At 39.2% G+C, this 19065-nt stretch overlaps 2 protein-coding genes and 1 non-coding gene across 4 annotated transcripts in view; all 3 read right to left on the bottom strand.

Annotated features, from left to right (window-relative positions):
- The window catches only part of LOC145467696 (hydroxysteroid dehydrogenase-like protein 2), a 10064-nt gene extending 3 nt beyond the window's left edge, over positions 1 to 10061 (bottom strand). Inside the window, exons 1-10 of one of the 2 annotated variants that reach the window (XM_081451299.1) lie at positions 9580 to 10061; positions 8316 to 8493; positions 8066 to 8229; positions 5967 to 6135; positions 4677 to 4721; positions 4415 to 4518; positions 2995 to 3096; positions 2181 to 2378; positions 1097 to 1345; positions 1 to 588 (exon numbers count right to left, since the gene is read on the bottom strand). The exon at positions 1 to 588 is cut by the window's left edge and continues 3 nt beyond it. In XM_081451299.1, the coding sequence (XP_081307425.1) occupies positions 389 to 588; positions 1097 to 1345; positions 2181 to 2378; positions 2995 to 3096; positions 4415 to 4518; positions 4677 to 4721; positions 5967 to 6135; positions 8066 to 8229; positions 8316 to 8329 (1245 nt within the window). In that variant the 5' untranslated portion in view covers positions 8330 to 8493; positions 9580 to 10061 and the 3' untranslated portion in view covers positions 1 to 388. Of the gene's footprint in view, positions 589 to 1096; positions 1346 to 2180; positions 2379 to 2994; positions 3097 to 4414; positions 4519 to 4676; positions 4722 to 5966; positions 6136 to 8065; positions 8230 to 8315; positions 8499 to 9579 lie in introns of both variants that reach the window. The other variant, XM_081451300.1, reaches the window with a different exon arrangement.
- Positions 3700 to 3955, bottom strand: LOC145468964 (small nucleolar RNA U85). The gene has a single exon (XR_014042260.1). It is a non-coding gene; the product is annotated as a small nucleolar RNA U85 (small nucleolar RNA).
- A 1844-nt stretch (positions 10062 to 11905) lies between the features above and the next one.
- Positions 11906 to 17225, bottom strand: LOC145467755 (putative transcription factor Ken). Its single transcript, XM_081451355.1, has 4 exons — positions 17077 to 17225; positions 16099 to 16168; positions 14276 to 14528; positions 11906 to 13659 (listed from the first exon to the last, which is right to left on the bottom strand). The coding sequence occupies exons 3-4, from the start codon at positions 14501 to 14503 to the stop codon at positions 13462 to 13464; spliced, it is 426 nt and encodes a 141-aa protein (XP_081307481.1). The 5' UTR covers positions 14504 to 14528; positions 16099 to 16168; positions 17077 to 17225; the 3' UTR covers positions 11906 to 13461.
- Positions 17226 to 19065: the final 1840 nt, after the last annotated feature.

Below are 19065 nucleotides of genomic sequence, written 5' to 3'. Positions count from 1 at the left end.
TCCATTACCATTTTCAGTAGAGCTTTAATAACTTGTCTTCATAGAAATGAAGTCCCAATTTCACAATAACGTTTCCTAACGTTACATGTCAAGTTCAGCGTCCTCTTTGTGTTCAAAAAAATTTCAATGACCAAGTTCTATCTTCCCTATACCATCTCATAAACTGACGCGAAAAGTGATGTGCAATGCACGGCGATGAATTAAATTCTTACAGTTTAGCAGATCACTTTTGAAAGAATATAAACGACAGACGAAAGTATGTTGATCTTAAAAATATATATACCTAAAGAAGAATCTTCTGAAGTTCTTCCAATATTTTGCAATCACGATTTCCGACTTTGCGTGACACTTAAGGTCACAAGAGAGGAGTCACGCATTCTCGTGTTGGTTATAGTTTGGATTTCATCTGTCCCATGAGCTTCTCCAGTTTCATAGCCACCATCATGTCGCCTTTAATCTTGAGTTTTCCTGCCATGAATGCCTGAGTTGGATTCAACTGACCCTTGAACAACGCCACAAAATCATCTGAGTCCAAAGTCATGGTACAGCTAGCTCCACCCCCCGGATAAGAACCACTGCCGCTGCTTCCTGTTGAGAACACAAAAAACATGAACACGTTATGCTCCGACGAACATTATCACGATGGGGTCACGAGCAACGCAATTTTACTCATAATTTGAGGCAAACAATGAAACTAAAACTCGCTGGAATCGCTTTGAAACAGCCCTAAAACGCTACGGAAACACAACTAGCACACAGGAAAATCGACGTTCTTATCGACGATTTCCTTTCCATGTTTCGAACTGTTAAATACTATCGCCACACATATCTACACTGTGTTTAGTCTGTCCTAAGACAGGTTTATTTTCGCCACCCTCTTGCGTTCGGACTTTTTCAAATCCCCTACGGTCAATACTTTTGCTTGCGATTTCGATGAACTCAAGAGAAGTAGAGTCTGTGGACAGACTTGCTGTGTTACGCAACTACAAAGCTACAATAGGTTGACCTGTTGGATGACAAGGAAAGCTCTAGTCCACAATGGTTGTTTGTAAATCACATTGTATAGCAACCGAAGCGTTGGAGAATCGTTTTTTACCTGAATTGTTCTTGAGATCAAGATACCACACTCCAGGCTCTTTCCCTTCCAAATGAAATTCGAAAACTCCATTGACGCTCTTAACGAGTTCTTCATTACACAGGCTTTTGATCGTGTCGAACAATCCTGCAACTCCCTCTGCCTGACTCCCTTGAGCGGCACTCTCCGTGCTCTTCTTGTGTGCGCCGATCATCTCTTGAGCAGACGAGTCCTCGACGTCCAAGAAAAAGTCTGGTATGAGTTTGCTTCCTGTGGATGTAACGCATACAGCTCGTGTCACTCATGTGATTTAACGTGATGCATTGCGTGACTACGTGCAAATAACCTGTGATCAGCGGTTCTTTTCGTTGGGATAGGGTAGGATCAACCACTCTCTTTAACACAGTCAAAAAACAATCACGGTTTGCAATTTGACTACCCGTAACGACGAACCCCTCACTTTGCAAGAGGTGGTTGCAATAAGAACTGGCGGCCGCTTCTTTGCGTTTTCGAAGTGCCTCTGAAGAGGATTTAGATAAAGTTTCGAACGACTAGTAGATTTGTATTGAAACAATTAGATTATTCGCTCTCAGTTTCTATGCGTGATAATTGACTCGGGCTGCGCCTTCGTCAACTATCGCGCGATAGAAATCTCGAGCTAATAATCTTATTGTTAAATAGAAACATGATTTTAAACCAATCAGCACACATAATTTCTTTGGACTATTTTCTAATTGCTATTACAGAACCCCAAGTAAAGGACCCTGCTCTAGACTAAATTATTTAATATAAACAGGCCTCTTTTCCGATAAAATTAATTATACACTACTCTAGACCAAAATGTCTGATTTCTATACCCTATCCCAGAATAAACTGCCTGAAAACCATACCCTTCACAGCGGCACACACCCACATAGCTTATAAATATATGAGATAAATGGGAGTAAACCCCCCCCCCCCCCCCTTCAAAAAAAAGATGTAAAAAGGCTTGGGACGTCCAGATCAGTTACCCATTATGACTATCCTCTTACACCACTCCACCTCCCTTCATTTCTGCCCAGCTCATTTCTGCCCAGCTCAGACCCCATCGCTGAGTCAAGCATACCTGGGACACAAGAATACTGCTCAAAGTCAGTCACTCCTACTTCCTTGAGGACATCCTCATCAATAAGAAATTCCCCTGTCCTGGCCCGACTGTCCCGTGTCATTACAACATACGCAGCATCAGCCATGATTTGATCTGTACGGCTGGAAGCCAGAGCTTCTTTTCCTCCAAGCATCTCCATCGCAGCTGTAGCAATAGCTACATGTATTGAATCAAACAATCCATGCATTTAATCCCAGGATTAATGATTTTTGTCACCTTTCTCTTTAGGTGACCTGTATAAACTATGATGTGCTGGCCTAAAAGTAATTCTCACTAGTCCCTCCAAAATTTTCTTGCAAGCATAATTGGTTACAATACACTGTGCTTCTGTAATTTGAATGTACTTAACTGTCACTTGCGTGTTGGGCAAGCAAAGGGCAGAATCCACTAGTAGGATAGCAAAATACACAAGCCCTGCAGGGCTATCAGACAAGGGTTATCAGACTTGACTTTCTTTGCATGCTGGAAATAATATTATACAATTGCTAGGTATTCTGATGATTGAGTTTGGTTACATTTTTTGAGTCTGTGTGAGAAAGTGGGTGGGTAGTGCATTTCTTTGTTTGTTGAGGGCATTCATTTGTTTGTTTGTCCTTTTTAACATTTATGCAAGCTCAGGGATCTAAAAAAAAAAAAAAGATGACCAACGTTCTAGTCCATATAGAGATGAGGCTTGAGCTCCAGACTCCAAAGCTACAAAGTACCAGGCTAATCGTCAAACAGAAAGATATATAAGTACACAGATTGTAAGCAAGTAAGTGAAGTATCCTACCTGTTTTGGGCCACAGGGCATTAACTGCAATTCCATCATCCTTGAATTCTTCTGCCATACCAAGGACACACATGGACATTCCATATTTGGCCATAGTGTATGCTAAAAACAAGCCAGTTACATGGTCAGGGTGCAAAGAAAAGCAATTTTCAAGCTTGGCTTAAGGGTATACTGATATTCTATCCCAAAAGCCATTCTCACTTAGTCTAGCTCCTTAAAGAATTCTTAATGACATGATTGTTAATTTAGAATTTTACTTTTAACCATTTAAAAAAATTTTAATAGTTATAACTTTCTACAGGGCGACTTTCCATGAAATTATCAAGTGCACTTTACATTATAATAATAAAAACTAATCCCAAAACTATAAAAAGATGTAAATTTACAAGGGTTGCTAAAAAATACAAAACATGTTAAAATAGATAAAAATTTAATTTAAAAAGATAATTACAATAATCTACCTCTTACTAACAGTACTTCAGTCTGTAATGTGAATTTCTGCTAAGATTTTCCACACACAAAAAACCCTTTACTTGGCTGGCCATTGGGCAGGCAAATGACAGAATGCACTAACCCAAATGCAAAATCCACTAGCCCCAGGCCATTGGACACAACTTTCCTTGCACATTGATGGTGCATTTGAGCCACAAAATTATGCAGCTGATTGGCACCATAATACTTAACACATATACCAGTAATACCACCAGCCATCAGATTACTAAAGACTGCATCAGTTCAAATTGCTGTATCCACCATTATTACAGAGTGCCTGTTCTCTAGACACTTGTCGTGAATATTGGGCGGATATTTCTCTTGGTTTGATTTTACAATGGGTACCCACAGGAGAGAGTAACCACCAAGATTTCAAACCATAATAACATAAAAACTCTGGTTCAAATTCCTTCTCAGAATGAAGGCATCTGATTAAAGTCAGCAATAACCACAAGCATCATCACTTGGCTGGTGTGACTACCGTTAAGATTGATAAAGCATTGGTAGCTTTTTACAAGGCAAATCAGAGGCAATCAGACCACATAGAGTGTACTTATAAGCAATAAGAGTGCATTGACAATCCAAACTGTATTATTTACACTTGCCCTGCACACTTAAAGCTACATCACTTTGAGCTATGTCACAGTGCCTTATGCATCTTGAAAAGTTAAGACTAAATTTTTCAAGTTTGTTGTTTGTAATCCATGGTAATTATTTTTATCTTAAACCATCCTTGCTCCTTTTTGGTTTATTATCTCTTTGGTGTTTTTCTCTCCTAGCAAACTACTCTTTTAAGGTTTCCTTCAATTTAAAGATAATTTTGCATGTGGCCAAAATAACTCAAGATACCCTGACTAAGCTCTGATCTTTAAAACATATTGATGCCAAAACTTTATTAGGAAGAAAATAATAATATTTGGTAACCTACCTACATGGCTCTTGAACCAAAGGGGTTTCATGCTTAAAGGTGGACTAATGTTTAAGATGTGCGAGTTCTTTCCATTCTTCAGATATGGAATACAGGCTTGAGAGCTGACAAATAGAAATGAAAAACCCAGTCAGAGATAAATGCTACAAAACTAATACTACAATGTCCCTTTGTAAATTGACAGTATTTCTCTGGTGTACTCATAAATGACCAACTAGCTCAACTACATGTATACACTTAATTTTAAGTATAGGAAACTTACCACAAATATGTGCCTCGAGCATTGATACTATTCATGAGGTCATATCTGGAATAGAAATAACAGAAAAGTAGCAGAAATTATCTTATGAGTCACATATAGCACTCTGACAGTAGTGGACAAGAGTTTGTACAAGTTCAGCCAGACATGGATATTATTAATTAATACACTTCCACGTAGTTGTGCTCAAACCTCCAGTAAAGGCCACTTCCATACAGCGGGTAACCTCCGACCGTACCCTCCCTCCTTATATATATTTAAAAAACTGCCTGAATGCAGGTTATACAGTGGGCAAAGACATGACTGTAACCTTCTAATAGTTATACACTTCCCTACATGTAAAAAGACCACCTCAAAAAAAAAAAAAAAAACAGGAACTAATTTTCCACAGTGGCCATTTGAGAGAGGTTCAACCATAATTCATTGATAGCCACAGTAAGTTTATAAGGGTCAATTACCAATAATTGACCTGCACTTAAGGAAGTGCAAGAGTTGCTTAAGGCACAGTTCTAGCTCCATGCATGCTCTCCAAACTTCCCAGGTGCATCATAACTCAGAGACACACAGCTAAACCAGGAATCAATGGTTTTGTATAGGCATTGCCAATGGAAATGCAATGCAGAGTTACCTTTGCTATGCCACAAGCATACATTGCTGTATTATGATTTACACTTGCACACATTGAGTTTGATAGCATGGTTTTGCCAGCTATGTGTGGCTAATAAAATGCTCTGACAGTACACTGTAGTGCTCATAAAGCTGGGAATAAGCATGATAGAAGGATGAGGCACATAGAATGGTTTACACCTCAGGAACAGCAGCCTGAGTGAACTGAAACTTCCAGGATACCAGTTGTCAGTAAATAATAATTTAATGTTCAGTGATACTGATACAAATGAGTACTAGACTATGAGTTAATGAGTGAAGTAACATGATCCAGTTTTTCTTTCCCTCTGAGATTTTATTGGTCACATTGCATGCAGTAATACGATGTACATTATTTCGTATTATAAAATTATACTGCTAAAAGATTGAAAACTTTAATTTAAGATAATGTGCACAATAATTTAAAAGATCGCTAATTATTAACATCTCTGTTGTAAAGGTGGGATAAAAAATGCTGAGAATTATATACACAATGCAAAACTAGGAACATTACACAACATCACTTCAGCTACAAATGTGCAATTTTATATTATGTATATATATTTATGACACAAGACAAGACTCATGGAGCTCATAACGACTTTGTACTAAAAGCAGAACTGTTATTGACTACAATCAAAATCCCACCTTTTCATTGGTGTTTCTAGTGTTCCTGTTAAGCTTATGGCACTAGCATTGTTAACGAGTATATCGATCCCACCAAATGTCTTCACAGCCTTTTGCACTGCCTCGGTTACAGCACCTTCATCACGAATGTCCACTGCACAGGGAAGACACTTTCCACCAGCCTCTTCAACTATTTATAAGCACAAAAATTCAAAAGAACAATTACAGCACTGTCTTGTTTTCTCCCTACAACAGTTGTACTAGTTGAGTTACATGTACCTAGTAGAAAAAACACACGACATGGACCAAATTAAGAGGTTTCCTAAACATTAATAATGCCAATAATGGAAATACTGAACACTCATTTGAAATGTGTATGGTGTAGGTCAATTTGTTCTTTAGGTTAGAATGATTTCAATCTAGATTACAGCTGTAATTTGTTTCAACCTAGATTAATTTTTTGAAACTAGTTTTTCCCCCCTTTTTGGAAGGTTCTTCACAAGAATTAAATCCGCACCACCCACACCCCTCAGTTTCTAACCCTACCCTACCCTGGCAGGGTATCATATCAACCCCCCAACTTAACCTAACCCTAACACTAACCCCTCACATCATTGCCCCACACCTGATTTCTGACTTTGAAGTTCACTGTTACCCTCAAAATGTTATAATCACCGTCAAATGTTATACTAGACCGTACAAGCAATCGTTACAAAGTTACTCAAATTTGTTGACAGTCTAATTTGGTCCCAGACTCCCCCTTCCTCCCCCTAGGTTGCAATCGTTCTGACATAAAGAACAAATTCACCTACAACATATACACAATTACATACACATTTGTGAAAGCACAGTTGTTTCCCTTGTTGTTATTTGTAATTTGTTTTCTGTTTTAATAACTCTTAACACTTCACCAGTATTTGGAACTTGTCATCTACAGTTGTACTTCTTTGAGAGGGGGGATCCCTGGATGTTATGTAGAGGAATAAGCAACTGAGGGAACTTTGAAACAAATTTGACCCCTTGACAATTTGACAATTGCTTTTATAATCTTTAGCATTATTATCATTTGCACTAAGGGTTAGGAAGCCTTTGCTGCTTTACGAACTTTGATGAAAACTCACCCTTCACCCTTTGCTGCATCATTGTGCAGTTCAGGCCCCAGACTGGATAACGTTATCTAGTGGCTAAGTGTTAACAAAACAAACCAGACTATCTGCTGGATAGTGATTTATCTGGTGGATAGCATTATCCACCTTTTGAGCAAACCAGGCCAGGAAAACATCCATATCAACCAGGGAAAGTCATGGGAAATTTAATGGCGATTGTGGTTCTCAAAAGGTTAAAAAAGGAAGTAAATAAGCTGGAAATGGGGGAAGCAAACCATAAAAGAAATGAGCTTGCAATAAAATTCAAAAGTTTCATATTGTAAGGTGCTCTCTAATTGGTTGTGTTGCTCACATTCACCAGAAGAATCATATGCTGCTGGGTACACAAAAGGCAATGGAACGGGGAACAATCAAAAGACCTGCAAAATTATGCTGGTAGGTTATGGCTCAACTTCCTCCTCTCCACTTTTCTCATAGCTCTGACACTTGTTTCTGATAAGTTCCAACCGAGGCTGAGTTTACCTGACACCTGGTACGGGAGCACTGGAGCACGGACACCAGCACAAAATAGTTTTGCGCTCAGACACTGGTGCTCCAAGTAGCCAAGTACCATTTAGTGCCCAAGTACAAGATCAAGACCTTGAAACCGGGCGCAGGCACTGTGCCCAAATTCTGGTGTGGGCACAAGGGAACAAAAGCTGTGTTAACATTAGTGCTCAGCGAGACCAAGTTAGTGTGAACATAGTCGTATTAACACAGCCAGCTATGCAGGAAAAAATTTCTCCTCTCCAGGAAGTCGATGACAAGTTCATATTAACCTCATAGATGCTAGAGGGCTACAATAACTCTGGTTTCGGCGGCATGCATGAAGTTACTAGGAACTTTGATCTCCCACAGTCACGACGCACATTGAAGTCACATCAACTAGCGCAAGTCATTCATGAACATTCGAAGTCTTACAGTATACATTAGAGCTTGTGGTCTAGTTTCCTCAAAGCTAAACGTTTATTTTACCTTCTTTCGCTGCAGTGTATATAGTTCCTGGTAGTTTAGGATGAGGTTCGGTGGTTTTAGCGGCAATAACAATGTTCGCACCATCTCTGGCCGCTTTTAGTGCAATGGCTTTCCCAATTCCACGGCTTGCGCCGGTTATAAAAATCGTTTTACCGGCTAATTTTCTAAAAATAAAAAAACAGATTAGGGATGAATGAACTTAAACTGGGAAAAAAATTGAACAGAAGTATATAAATAGTCCAATTCCTACCCCGTGTTCAACATTTTCCAGGGGAGTAAAGCAGCAAGCGCGTAGAGTGACGCCTCCGATACTTTTGGCCAGCACTTCCACAGAGAGGCAGATAGTACGTAGTGTAAGATCCGTAGTGTTTTCCTAGTTCCTTGGCCTAAATACTTCGTCGCGGTCAGTCGTTTGTTTTACCAATTATCTAAACTGAGACAAGACAATTAAATGAAGACGGGCAGAGATTTCAAGATTGAAAGCGTAGAATTTGGAAAACAAACAAACAGAAAACAAACTGAGACATTCATGTTCACGGACAAGCTTTCACTATGAAAAAATAATAAAAAGTTACCCCCAGTTTTCTTCAATATTGCATAAGGCTCAGGGGAAAAAATGCAAGTCAGTCTAAAACATACAGTCTTTGTCACCAACACTCAATAAGCCCCCGACCTGGAACTTGTTTCAGGGCTACCATGGGAAGAGGGGAAACGATGCAACAGCACGTGCATGACAACATAAATCCAAGGTAATTGCACAAGTTACAAGAACATGGGTGTTCGAACTAAAAGCAAAACAAGGGGAACATATCACTGAACATTACAAACCAAGAAAAGAAGCGTGTAACAATTAAACCGAGCGAAAGGAACAGTACTGCATAAGCCCGGCATCTGCGAAGCTAAGCAACCTCGACAAAAACATCACTGAATAGTAAACAACGTAGTAAAGCGTGCAACCAAAAATAGCACTGAACAAACCCGATGTTTGTGAGGCAAAGCATGCATACAAGAACATTACTAAATATAAGAAAGCGTGCAGACTAAAGAGAGCCGAGGGATTAGCACTGAACAAACCCGATGTTTGTGAGGCAAAGCACGCATGCAAGAACATTACTGAAAATAAGAAAGCGTGCAAATCAAAGGGAGTTGAGGGAATAGCTCTGCACAAACCCGATGTTTGTAAGGCAAGGCACGCATACAACTTCAAGAACAATACTGAATCACGATAAAAAAGCGTGCAAAATAAAGGGAGTTGAGGGAAAAGCATTACACGCATACAAAAACATCCCGAATATAACAAAACCTGCAAACTTGAAAGGAGTCGAGGGAAAGGCACTGCACAAACCCGGCGTTTGTGAGGCAAAGCAAGCATAAAATAATAAACAGTTCTGCAACTTCACAGAAAAAGCGTGAAAATTCTTAAAAGGGCGTGTACGGGAAGGGAAACATAAAAGCCAGGCAACGGAATATGGAACATTACGGAATAATAACGACTAAAAGGAACATGAACAAACCACAAGAAAAAGTTCGAATTCTGTTGTACCAGCGAGGGTGCCGGATTTGGATTTCCATAAACTGGATCTGCTGTGCGCGTTTAGTTCAGTTGAAGGAATCAGGAGCTGTGCAAGCAGCACGGACGAGAACTTGATAATCCGGCGTAGGGTTCATAACACGTGAGGTTACGAAGCGAAGGATTCTTACACGAACTGGGCTGAAATGAGACGCACAGCTCTTATTTATACTCGCTTAGTAAGGGACTGGTGCGAATAGTGGGAGTGAAAAGCAAACGACCGTAACTCCTCTAACAACTTACATTGTTGTGGGACTTGTCGCTCAGCCTCTGCAAATCGTTAGTTATATCTTTATGCTCAATGGTGGGATTGGCATAATTTGTAGCCGCCTAGCCAAAAGAACAAGAGTTACTGCTATGGCGTCGTTTAATCATTTCGTTTTATTATGACGAGAGCGTTATCTCGCTATAAAACACTCGCTTACGAGAACGTGGTTACTAAGTTTGTATCATCGTATCAGCCTCCGGTCTTATTTATTTATTTATTTTTTTTGCGTAATCTTTAAAATATGCAGAGATCTAAACAAAATATTATCTCCGTTACTGCAGCGATAAAAGCAAATGCGAGAGAAAACAGCAATAGTGATTCGTTCCTGCTTCATCCCCAGAGGACGCTGCATTTGGCTGGTAACAAAAAGAGTGGTGCTTGATGGCTAGCCGGGAGCGGAACAGGCCCATAACTCCACGCGCACGTTGCTCGACACAATCCTGAGCCTAGAGTTTCTCCGGCTCCGCGGTCAGCGGTTGGGTTGCACCAGGGGAAGGGTAGAAACCGTACCGTGTTCAATAAATACTCAGTTGAACAAGTGAGTGTTAATCAGTTTTTGTTTATATTACTGGAGAAATGCAACACACTTCCCATGTTTCTATCGAATTGCTTTCTTATAAATACAATCAACTATCTAACTGTTTTAGTAGAATTCTTACTAAAATTTACTTCAAATAACGGTTTCCAATTATTTTCTTGACGTATTATTAAACTTTGCGCCTAAAAAAGATCGCTCGGATTGACTTATCATTTAAAATTGAAGTTGTGTGCTCGCGCATCAGTTTTTTCAATAATTTCACCTTTTTTAAAAGTCAAGAAACCGTAAATGTCCTTCGTTTAGACTTCTCGGGAATTTAATTATCCATTTGCATCGAAATTTTCCTCTAAAACTTCGGAAGAAAGAAAAAAATGTCGTCATTTCCTAGACGACCTCCAGCCACTGCACACTAATGGCTGATAGTGTTCAATGGCTCAGCCAATCAGATTACAGCATTTGCATTAGTATACTAGTAGACTTCTACCAATAAGCAATTAGATTATGAGCTCGAGATTTCTATCGCGTGATAGTTGACGAGGGCGCAGTTCGAGTCAACTATCACGCATAGAAATCGAAAGCGAATAATCTAATTGTTTCAGTATAAATCTACTAGTCGTTCAAAACTTTATCTAAATCCTTCTCACACACTTCGAAAACGCCAAGAAGTGGCCCTCATTTTGTTAACAAGGAAACACTGCTACGCTACTCACTATCTATCACAGAATAGATAGTGAGTAGCGTAGCCAATCAGAGAACGGCATTCGTGATAGAACGCTAGTAGATTTATACTAATACAGATTAAATCACTGCAGCCTGTGGGATGTCCCGGTGCATTCATGTATGAAAAGGCAATGGCTATCTTTCAAGAACGCTTCGTTACCTAAGCGTAAGACTAATCTTCTTTAATCTTTGGCTAGAGAAACAAAGAGATCTTTGCGAGAGTTTTCATGTAGAGATAGATAGTTGTACGTTTATTCATTCGTTCTCAGATGAAAACCGCAATTCTTTCGCATTGTAAATACATAATCATTGTGCCATGTTATGAAAACAAGGACCAAAGAACACTAGGGATGCAGTGAAAGCTAGTGAAAACTGATTGTCTTTTCGCTGTGAAATCATTTAACTCAACGTTTGAAGAGATCCAAACAGAGTCAGGGAAAGCTAGCTACATACTAACTATGCAATAAACACAAACTGACAATAATCAGCTTACTTGTTCAGTTAGCTGAGAAATTGGAAGACATTTAACTAATGTTTCAAAATCGTGGTTAGGAGTCGGTGTACATGTAAAATATTGAAATTTTCTGAATTTAGGTCTTCGTACTGTAATCAATATAATTTCTTTAAACACCATTCTATTGAAAAATGCCTACACATGACGCAATTAGACTATTTATCTTTAGAAACGTTTTTTTTCCAATAAAGACAAAACAGAGCCATTTAACCACTGAGCACATTTTTCGATTCCAGTCAATCCAGTGACCAACTGTATCAGTTTATTTCAAGTTTAGCTTTCAGTCACACAATATCAATTACAACATAAAATCAAATACCGACTCCACGGCTTCCTTAGCAACGACTACCGTTGCTCTTAAAATATGCACTGTTTCGTTTGCCTATTTTACAAATGTGAAGGCCTCCCAGGGATTTGGGGGAACAAGGGAACATGAGTATTTACTTCAAGGCAAAAAGGGATATCCCTAGTATTAAAGAGAACTTTGACAAAAAAATTTTAGGGAACAGTAGAATTTATTTTTAGCGATAAAAAGAAAAAAAGTGACATTTTCAAAGGATCGAGGGAACATGCCAAACCCCCGGGAGGCCCTCAAATGTGTCACCAACAAACAGGGTAATTCCTTCTCTTAATACTACAACCTAAGCTAACATAGGCTTACGTTATGAACATGCAGTCTGTCTCACTAACCAATGCATTAAATCCGTACTTGGCGAATAGGGGACTTATGTCCTATTGTTAAGCACCTGTACTTGTACGAATCTTAAAAAAAAAAAAAAAAAAAAAAAAAAAAAAAATAATAATAATAATAATAATAATAATAATAATAATGATAGCAGTAAATTCTTGCCAAAGGCGACCCTGAGTCCATATTCTAAGTACAGTTTCGAGTAAGCGGTTAACTTTATTAGTAAAAATGTTTACCACAATATTTGTTTGGACGGCTTGTTATCCCGTGCAAAAGCTTGCACGTTCTGAAATAATTAGTTTAAAATGTACCCTCCCTGCTGTATTTATAGTGAAATAAAACTGAGGAGATAATATTTGAAAGAAAATCGGCATATGGCTAATTCAAGATCTAATGTAATCTACGGGTGCAGGAATATAAATTATACACCGTCCTTTGTGGATACAGCTTTAGATTGCTAGAGTTTAGAACATTAAAGAAATGCAAGAAACTGCACTTCCTTTTCACCCAGGCGTACAAATTAATTTAATACCAGTAATACAAGCGGACTTGGGGCAATGTTAAGAACAGTACCAACCTCGTTCCCAGGGCCTTTTCACAAAGCAAGGGAAAAGGCCCTGGGAACGAAGCTGTAACGGTACTAGGAAGTGACATTATCCTATTAATTCTAGTTCTACCAGCTTAGTTTTACCAGGGTCGTAGCCCGAAAAAAATTATGACTTAGGCACTGTCCATGAAACAATGATTTACATGGTTAAATTTTCTTCCTATAGGCATTAATACAAGATCTCAAACCATCATTGAACGTGCAATCGGACTCGATTCGCGAAGCTATTCCACTAGAATAATTGTCACGCACACAGGAAAGAATGCCGCCTAATGATATTCATAACTCAACTCTTTTAACAACTTTGGCAGTCAACGATTTTTATTCTTGATAATGATGTTGGATAAATCGAAACGTCGAATAGCATTACTCCTTATATTTCTTAACTCAAAATCAGTACCGTGACTGAGCTAAGGTGTTTAAACAACGATTTACTTTTATCCCTAAGCACAAATATTAGTTTTCTAGGTTAACCACATTCTTGGAAGTTTTCAGGCTCGGTTAAAGTGAGTCTTCAGGTGTTTTTTAAGAGCGCAAGACTGAGTAAAACGTTTGCCACAGTTCTGACACCGATAAGGTTTTTCGCCAGTGTGAATTCGCTCGTGTGTTTGGTTTCCGCTTTGAGTAAAACCCTTGAGACAAAAACGGCAATGAAATGGTTTCTCACCCGTGTGGATTCGCATGTGAACCTGATAGAAAAAAAGGACATTTAGAATAAAGAAAAGCTAAATAAAAACAGTAACTATAGTTAGTCAACTAACGAGTTAATCTCCACTGTCACCTCTCATGCAAAACTATTAGTAAAACACCCGAAAAGTTTAACTTTTTGGTGAATAATAAGCCCGCAATGGCGGATCTAGGGGAGGGCCCGGAGCCCCCGTCCCATCCCCCGCGTTATTTTGGGTAGAAAAAGAAAAAATCACAGAAGGAAGAAAAGCTGGCAGGGCAAGCAAAACAAAACCACCCCCTCCCCCCTTTAATAGCTTAAGGTCTGGATCCGCCACTGAAGCACTTATGGCCCCACGGGAAACAATGAGTTTTGTTTTGTTTCAAAAACTCACTGTTTCCCGTGGGGCCAGTCATTAAGTGTTTTGTTATAACTCCAACTCAAAAGTAGAGAAGAACTGCAAAAATTGACTGCGTAATTGATTGGTAAGGCAAACAAATTTTAAAAGCGAATACGAGAGAAGAAGATTTCTCTCAGGGGGGAGGGGTGCGCACCCTCTGCACCCTCCCCTTATTTAGATCCGCCCCTGGCCCTGCTTGAGTTTGATACGATGTGAATATAGCTTCCTTTGAACATACCTTTATCGATCCAAATTTAGAAAATGTTTTGTAGCATACGGGACACTGGGCCTGTTTCCTTGCATTATTACTCGACAGAAGCCTTTCGTCTCTCGGACGATAGCCAGTAATAACAGGAGAACGAGAAAGAAAGCAAGCGTACGGTGAAAGAGTCGCACAACGAGTGTGTAATGGAGAGGAAGGAGAAAACCCAATTGCTCTGGAGTCGCCTTCAGTTCCATAAAGCATAGGGGCTTGGGAGGAGCAGCTGTGCCTGTAAAATACCACAAAATTTTGATAATTAGCTCGGAACTTATAATTATTCATAAGGCGTATTTGATCGGCTTATTTTCGAGGACGGCAAATATCGGGGAGGGGGAGGGAAGAGAGGCCATCATCGGGAGGAGTGGGGTATTATGGGCGGGGGGGGGGTGGGGAGAGGGAGAGAAATTTTTGCGTTTCAAATTTTGGTTTTTTTCCTCCAAGTGTGCTGTAGATGTTACGAAAACAAAACGCCCAAAACAACAAAAATAACAAAAAACCAACAGACTAAAGCCTACTAAGAGAGCGAGAAGAAGAAACTTAAGTAAAGAGTGGAGGAGAAAAAGAAACGGCTTTCGTTATCATTTTCAAGTTGTCTACATTAAAAAGAGTAAAGAGCGCCCCTTGGGAGTTTTCCATTGCACAAAACTACTTTACAAAATATGTAACAGATAGGAAACGCGTAACGCTTGAGAAAAAAAGATCTAAACATTAAACGTAAATCCTGTATATTTCTTGTTCTATACGCGCGTAAAACAATCCTACAGCTCATGACCAACAACAAGAGAACTCGAGAAACGAAAAGATCATATGAATGCTTCTCATTCTTTAGAAGCGCGCTACGCGACAAATTTTCCACTGCTGACCCACAAGCGGTAAAATATGCTAGTCGCCAAAATTGTGTAGGGGTGAAAAAATAGAAGAAAATAAAGGTGCTGTTACACTAAGAAATTTCTTTTTTGAGCCGGTTTTGAAGTAACTTAATTTTTGTCGTTCGATCCCGGCATAATTGCCGTACTAAGTTACTGGGCGTGTACCTAAAAATCATAATTAACAATTATTCGCCGAAGGCGAAGTGAACATTGGTGAATATTCCCCGAGATGAAGTCGAGGTGAATATTCACCAATGTTCACTGAACCTGTGTAATTTTCAGAGATGAATATCAAGGACTACAAAATAACGGACTAAAACATAAAAACACAGACGTAATTGTTCGTGTGCACACACGTCTGCAGCCGTAGTTTTAATAATAAGCTTACATGGACATCAATTTTCAATCAATTTACTCATCGAGTTCGGCAGTAAAACAAACAAGCAAAACACTACGAAAAGTAAATTCGTCCAGAACCTTGGTTTTATCGTTGTTGACCTCATTCACAGTTGTCATCATCGTCTAAAAATGAGTAGCTTTATTTTGAAGAAAAATAAATTTGGGTCAATCGATCTGACCTGCTGGCGATCAACGTAACCACTGCGTTTACGATTCTTAAATGCCTTGAATACGAGTTCTTGAAAAGACTGTGGGTTCAAGGGCGACAACAGCCATCCTTTTGAATATCCTGGACTTGAAGTGGTGTCTTTCGAATAAATGAAAATTTCATTCCGCAACTGTCCATCACGTTTACTTGCCGAGATGGGCAAATGTTACGAGCTTAGTAAGCAAGCTCTAGTGGGGTGAATATAGCGTCGTGTGCCGAGCTTTTCGATCAATCAGAATGTCTAATTCTTATATTCACCTCTGGACATTATACCAATTCTAAAACGTTTGTACGCCATTTTAATATAAAACATGCAATCTTACCCTTGGTCTTGTGGAAGGCAATATACAGCCGGGTAACGTCTTGGGGTAGAGATAGGGTGGGCATAATTTCCTCGCAAAAATAAAAATAACAACAACAACAACTTGATTAATTTATTAATTATTTATTGCTAATTGTTTATTGTTCCCTTGCTTTACTAAGGGGGAGAATCGAAAACATTTTCAAAAGAGTGTCTTTCAGACCTTCTACAAGGGTCAATTAAAATCAGTAATCTTTTGTTATATACATACCCGTTGCGTTGCGAATTAATGGTGAGTTCATTACATGATCTCGAGAGTAAGTCGTCGCACTACAAAATTTACCTTTAACCGAGTGCGAGAGTTGTACTTAGCTCTTATTAACCGAGCAGGAGGTCTGTATGGGAGAATCTTGACCGAGGCCGTGAGTACAGAGCGCAGTGAGGTCTGTACACACGATCGAGGTCAAGATTCTCCCATACAGACTGATTAAGCTCGGTTAATAAGATGTTTATTATATGGCAAATAAGAACAATTTAATTCGTTTAATATAACTGGTTTGTACTAACTAGATGACATTTAAATTTTGCTTGCGAACGGCGATGAGCTGAACTTAATTCTGCCAAAGTTTGGTCGTTCTCTATACTTTTTTTTCTCATCAGGCTTTTTGGCACCTCCATAAATGAATATTGTTAGAAGAAAATACTGAATATTTTGGCATTTTAGTTCGCATTTTTTTCATTACAAAACATTACCGATCTAGCCTTCGATATCGATTTCAGCCAATCAAAGTCGTGAATTCGGTAGTTCCCAATCCTTGTGAAGCACAGCCATATAATAACTGGGAATATTGCCCCAGGTCTTAGCAGTACGAACCGAGCGCAGCGAGGTCCGTACAAGAAAATAATGAAATACTATCAGCTGAAGATGTCGAATTTTGAAGATGTGATTAAAAAAACTGTTTTCCCAGATATTTGCTGGAAACACTATACATCACTATACCTGGATAGAAATGGCAGCCGCAACATCCGACGGGGAGGCTTGGACACGGCAAATGTGTGGAAGAAATATTCACTGCGTCTAGGAGAAATGGCCACTGACCGTTAGATTTGAACGAATAAAACGGAGCAACCTGTAGATTTAAGTCATTGGCAATCTCAAGTTCGATTTTTTATTTACAACGGTTTTTCCGTTTCAGCCGTCTCCTCGACTTGAAATTCAGATTTGCAGCATTTCTCGAAGTTTACGGACAACCCAAAATCTGTTTGTCTCTATTGATTCGCTGTCGAAGTCAAAAAAGCGATGAGTCAATAAGTTCTAGCCACATTTTAAAAACAACGTACAATAAAAAAAAGATTAAAACACAATCAAAAAAGTAATATTGGTACTAATTGTGTCGTTTTTGCTCTCGACTATTGTGATTAACCTACACAATGCTTTGCAAGGGATGAAAAATATACAGGTAGAAAAATCGTTCTAGGAAGGGAAAAAAAACAGAAATACCTTGATATAGCTCCATATCGTTCTGGCAGCACTGGTGATACTGAATGGTACATTGGTTATACAAGAGGATTCTTTGTATCCAGTGGTGATGAGAACAATTTAATACAGATCATCTGATTGGCTGATTCAATGCGTTGAAAATTTCTTTGGGATGAGACCCGTGCGTTTTGACTATGACACGTGGCTGACGGTTCAATGGGGTGAACAGCTTCGTAATAAAAGCCACGTGATTGACCCTGGCATTGCCAGTGATAATTCTGTACAGTGTGTTTCGTGCGTCGTGGTGTGAAAAGAAAGTTGACGCCCGACACTTTTAACAGCGGCGCCGAGATATCTCCATAGAAACCATGCAAATAGATTGTCTAAGTGGCTAACGCATTTCTCTTGAATGTGATTGGTGCTGGTCTGATAGTGTTGGAATTTCGATAACATCTGCATAACGTCAACACAAGAAACATATTTAAGGCGCTTTCCATTCAACCAGAATTTCTGAAAATTTAGAAACGGGGACAAATGGTACGGAAAATTGCTGGGAAAGGTTCCAGAAAATCCGGAAATTGTTTATTTCTCGAAAAACGAGCTATTCAACCGAAAATTCCGGAAAGAAATTCAAATAGAACGAAAATTCCCGGCAAGAATAGAAATTTCCGAAATTGCGGAATACCTGGTAAGGTTTTCCTCTTTTTCGAAAAATCCGGAAAATGCTGTTCCATTCGTCACGAGAAATTTTCGGAAATCCAAACCAGAATTTTTCTTAAATGAAAAGCGCCCTGATATTCAGATTGTGAATTGCTAAGAGCCGGACGGGGACAGGCTTCTTGAGTCAGAAGGGAAGACACATTATCAAATATATCAATAGCAACAAAACTCTTTAAACTCGTTCTTATCGCAGGTTGTCTAGGCTCTGTATAGGACTGAATAAAGTGTACGGGACTTAGGCAGGCAGTAAGCTTTCATGGAAAGAAAATCCCAAGAAAATATGTAAGTAACTCTCTTGAAGGCTGTGTTGCGGGCGTAAACGGCGAAGGGTTACTCTCTTGAGTAGTTTTCAATGGACCCCGAGAACGCACTCTCATTCAAATTCTTGCCGAGATATTGCATTTACAGCATATTTCAAGTGAAATATTTGTGCTCTTAAAATTATTTCAGTATACGCCTCTTTAATATATTTTCTTCACCCGGGGCATGCCAACTTGATTGTGGTGATGAAACTTGGATGTTTCCATGATCCCAGCATTCAATGACTAGTTCTTCCCCTGGCAGGTTTAACTACGCAGGCAGGAAAGAAAGTAAGTAAGGTAACAAACAAACAAACAAAATGTTATGAGGTAAACACAATTACTGGTGTTCCAGTAGCTTACATCATGGAACAAAACCAAATGCTGTACAGAAACAGAAACTTGCCAAACATTTCAACTGGTTTGAGACCGAGTTGGCCATATACAAAACGTGGAGGAGTTGACTACCGGACCACCAAACACAAATCTA

This window comes from Orbicella franksi, chromosome 14 (genome assembly GCF_964199315.1).
Source record: "Orbicella franksi chromosome 14, jaOrbFran1.1, whole genome shotgun sequence".
NCBI lineage: Eukaryota > Metazoa > Cnidaria > Anthozoa > Scleractinia > Merulinidae > Orbicella > Orbicella franksi.
This window is presented reverse-complemented; position numbering and strand designations above follow the sequence as displayed.

Excerpts from the sequence above, each read along its gene's own strand:
- LOC145467755 (XM_081451355.1), bottom strand. The coding sequence starts at position 14,503 with ATGCTTTATGGAACTGAAGGCGACTCCAGAGCAATTGGGTTTTCTCCT. Across the intron at positions 13,660-14,275 it reads CTAAATTTGGATCGATAAAG|GTTCACATGCGAATCCACAC; the intron begins GTATGTTCAAAG and ends TTTTTCTATCAG.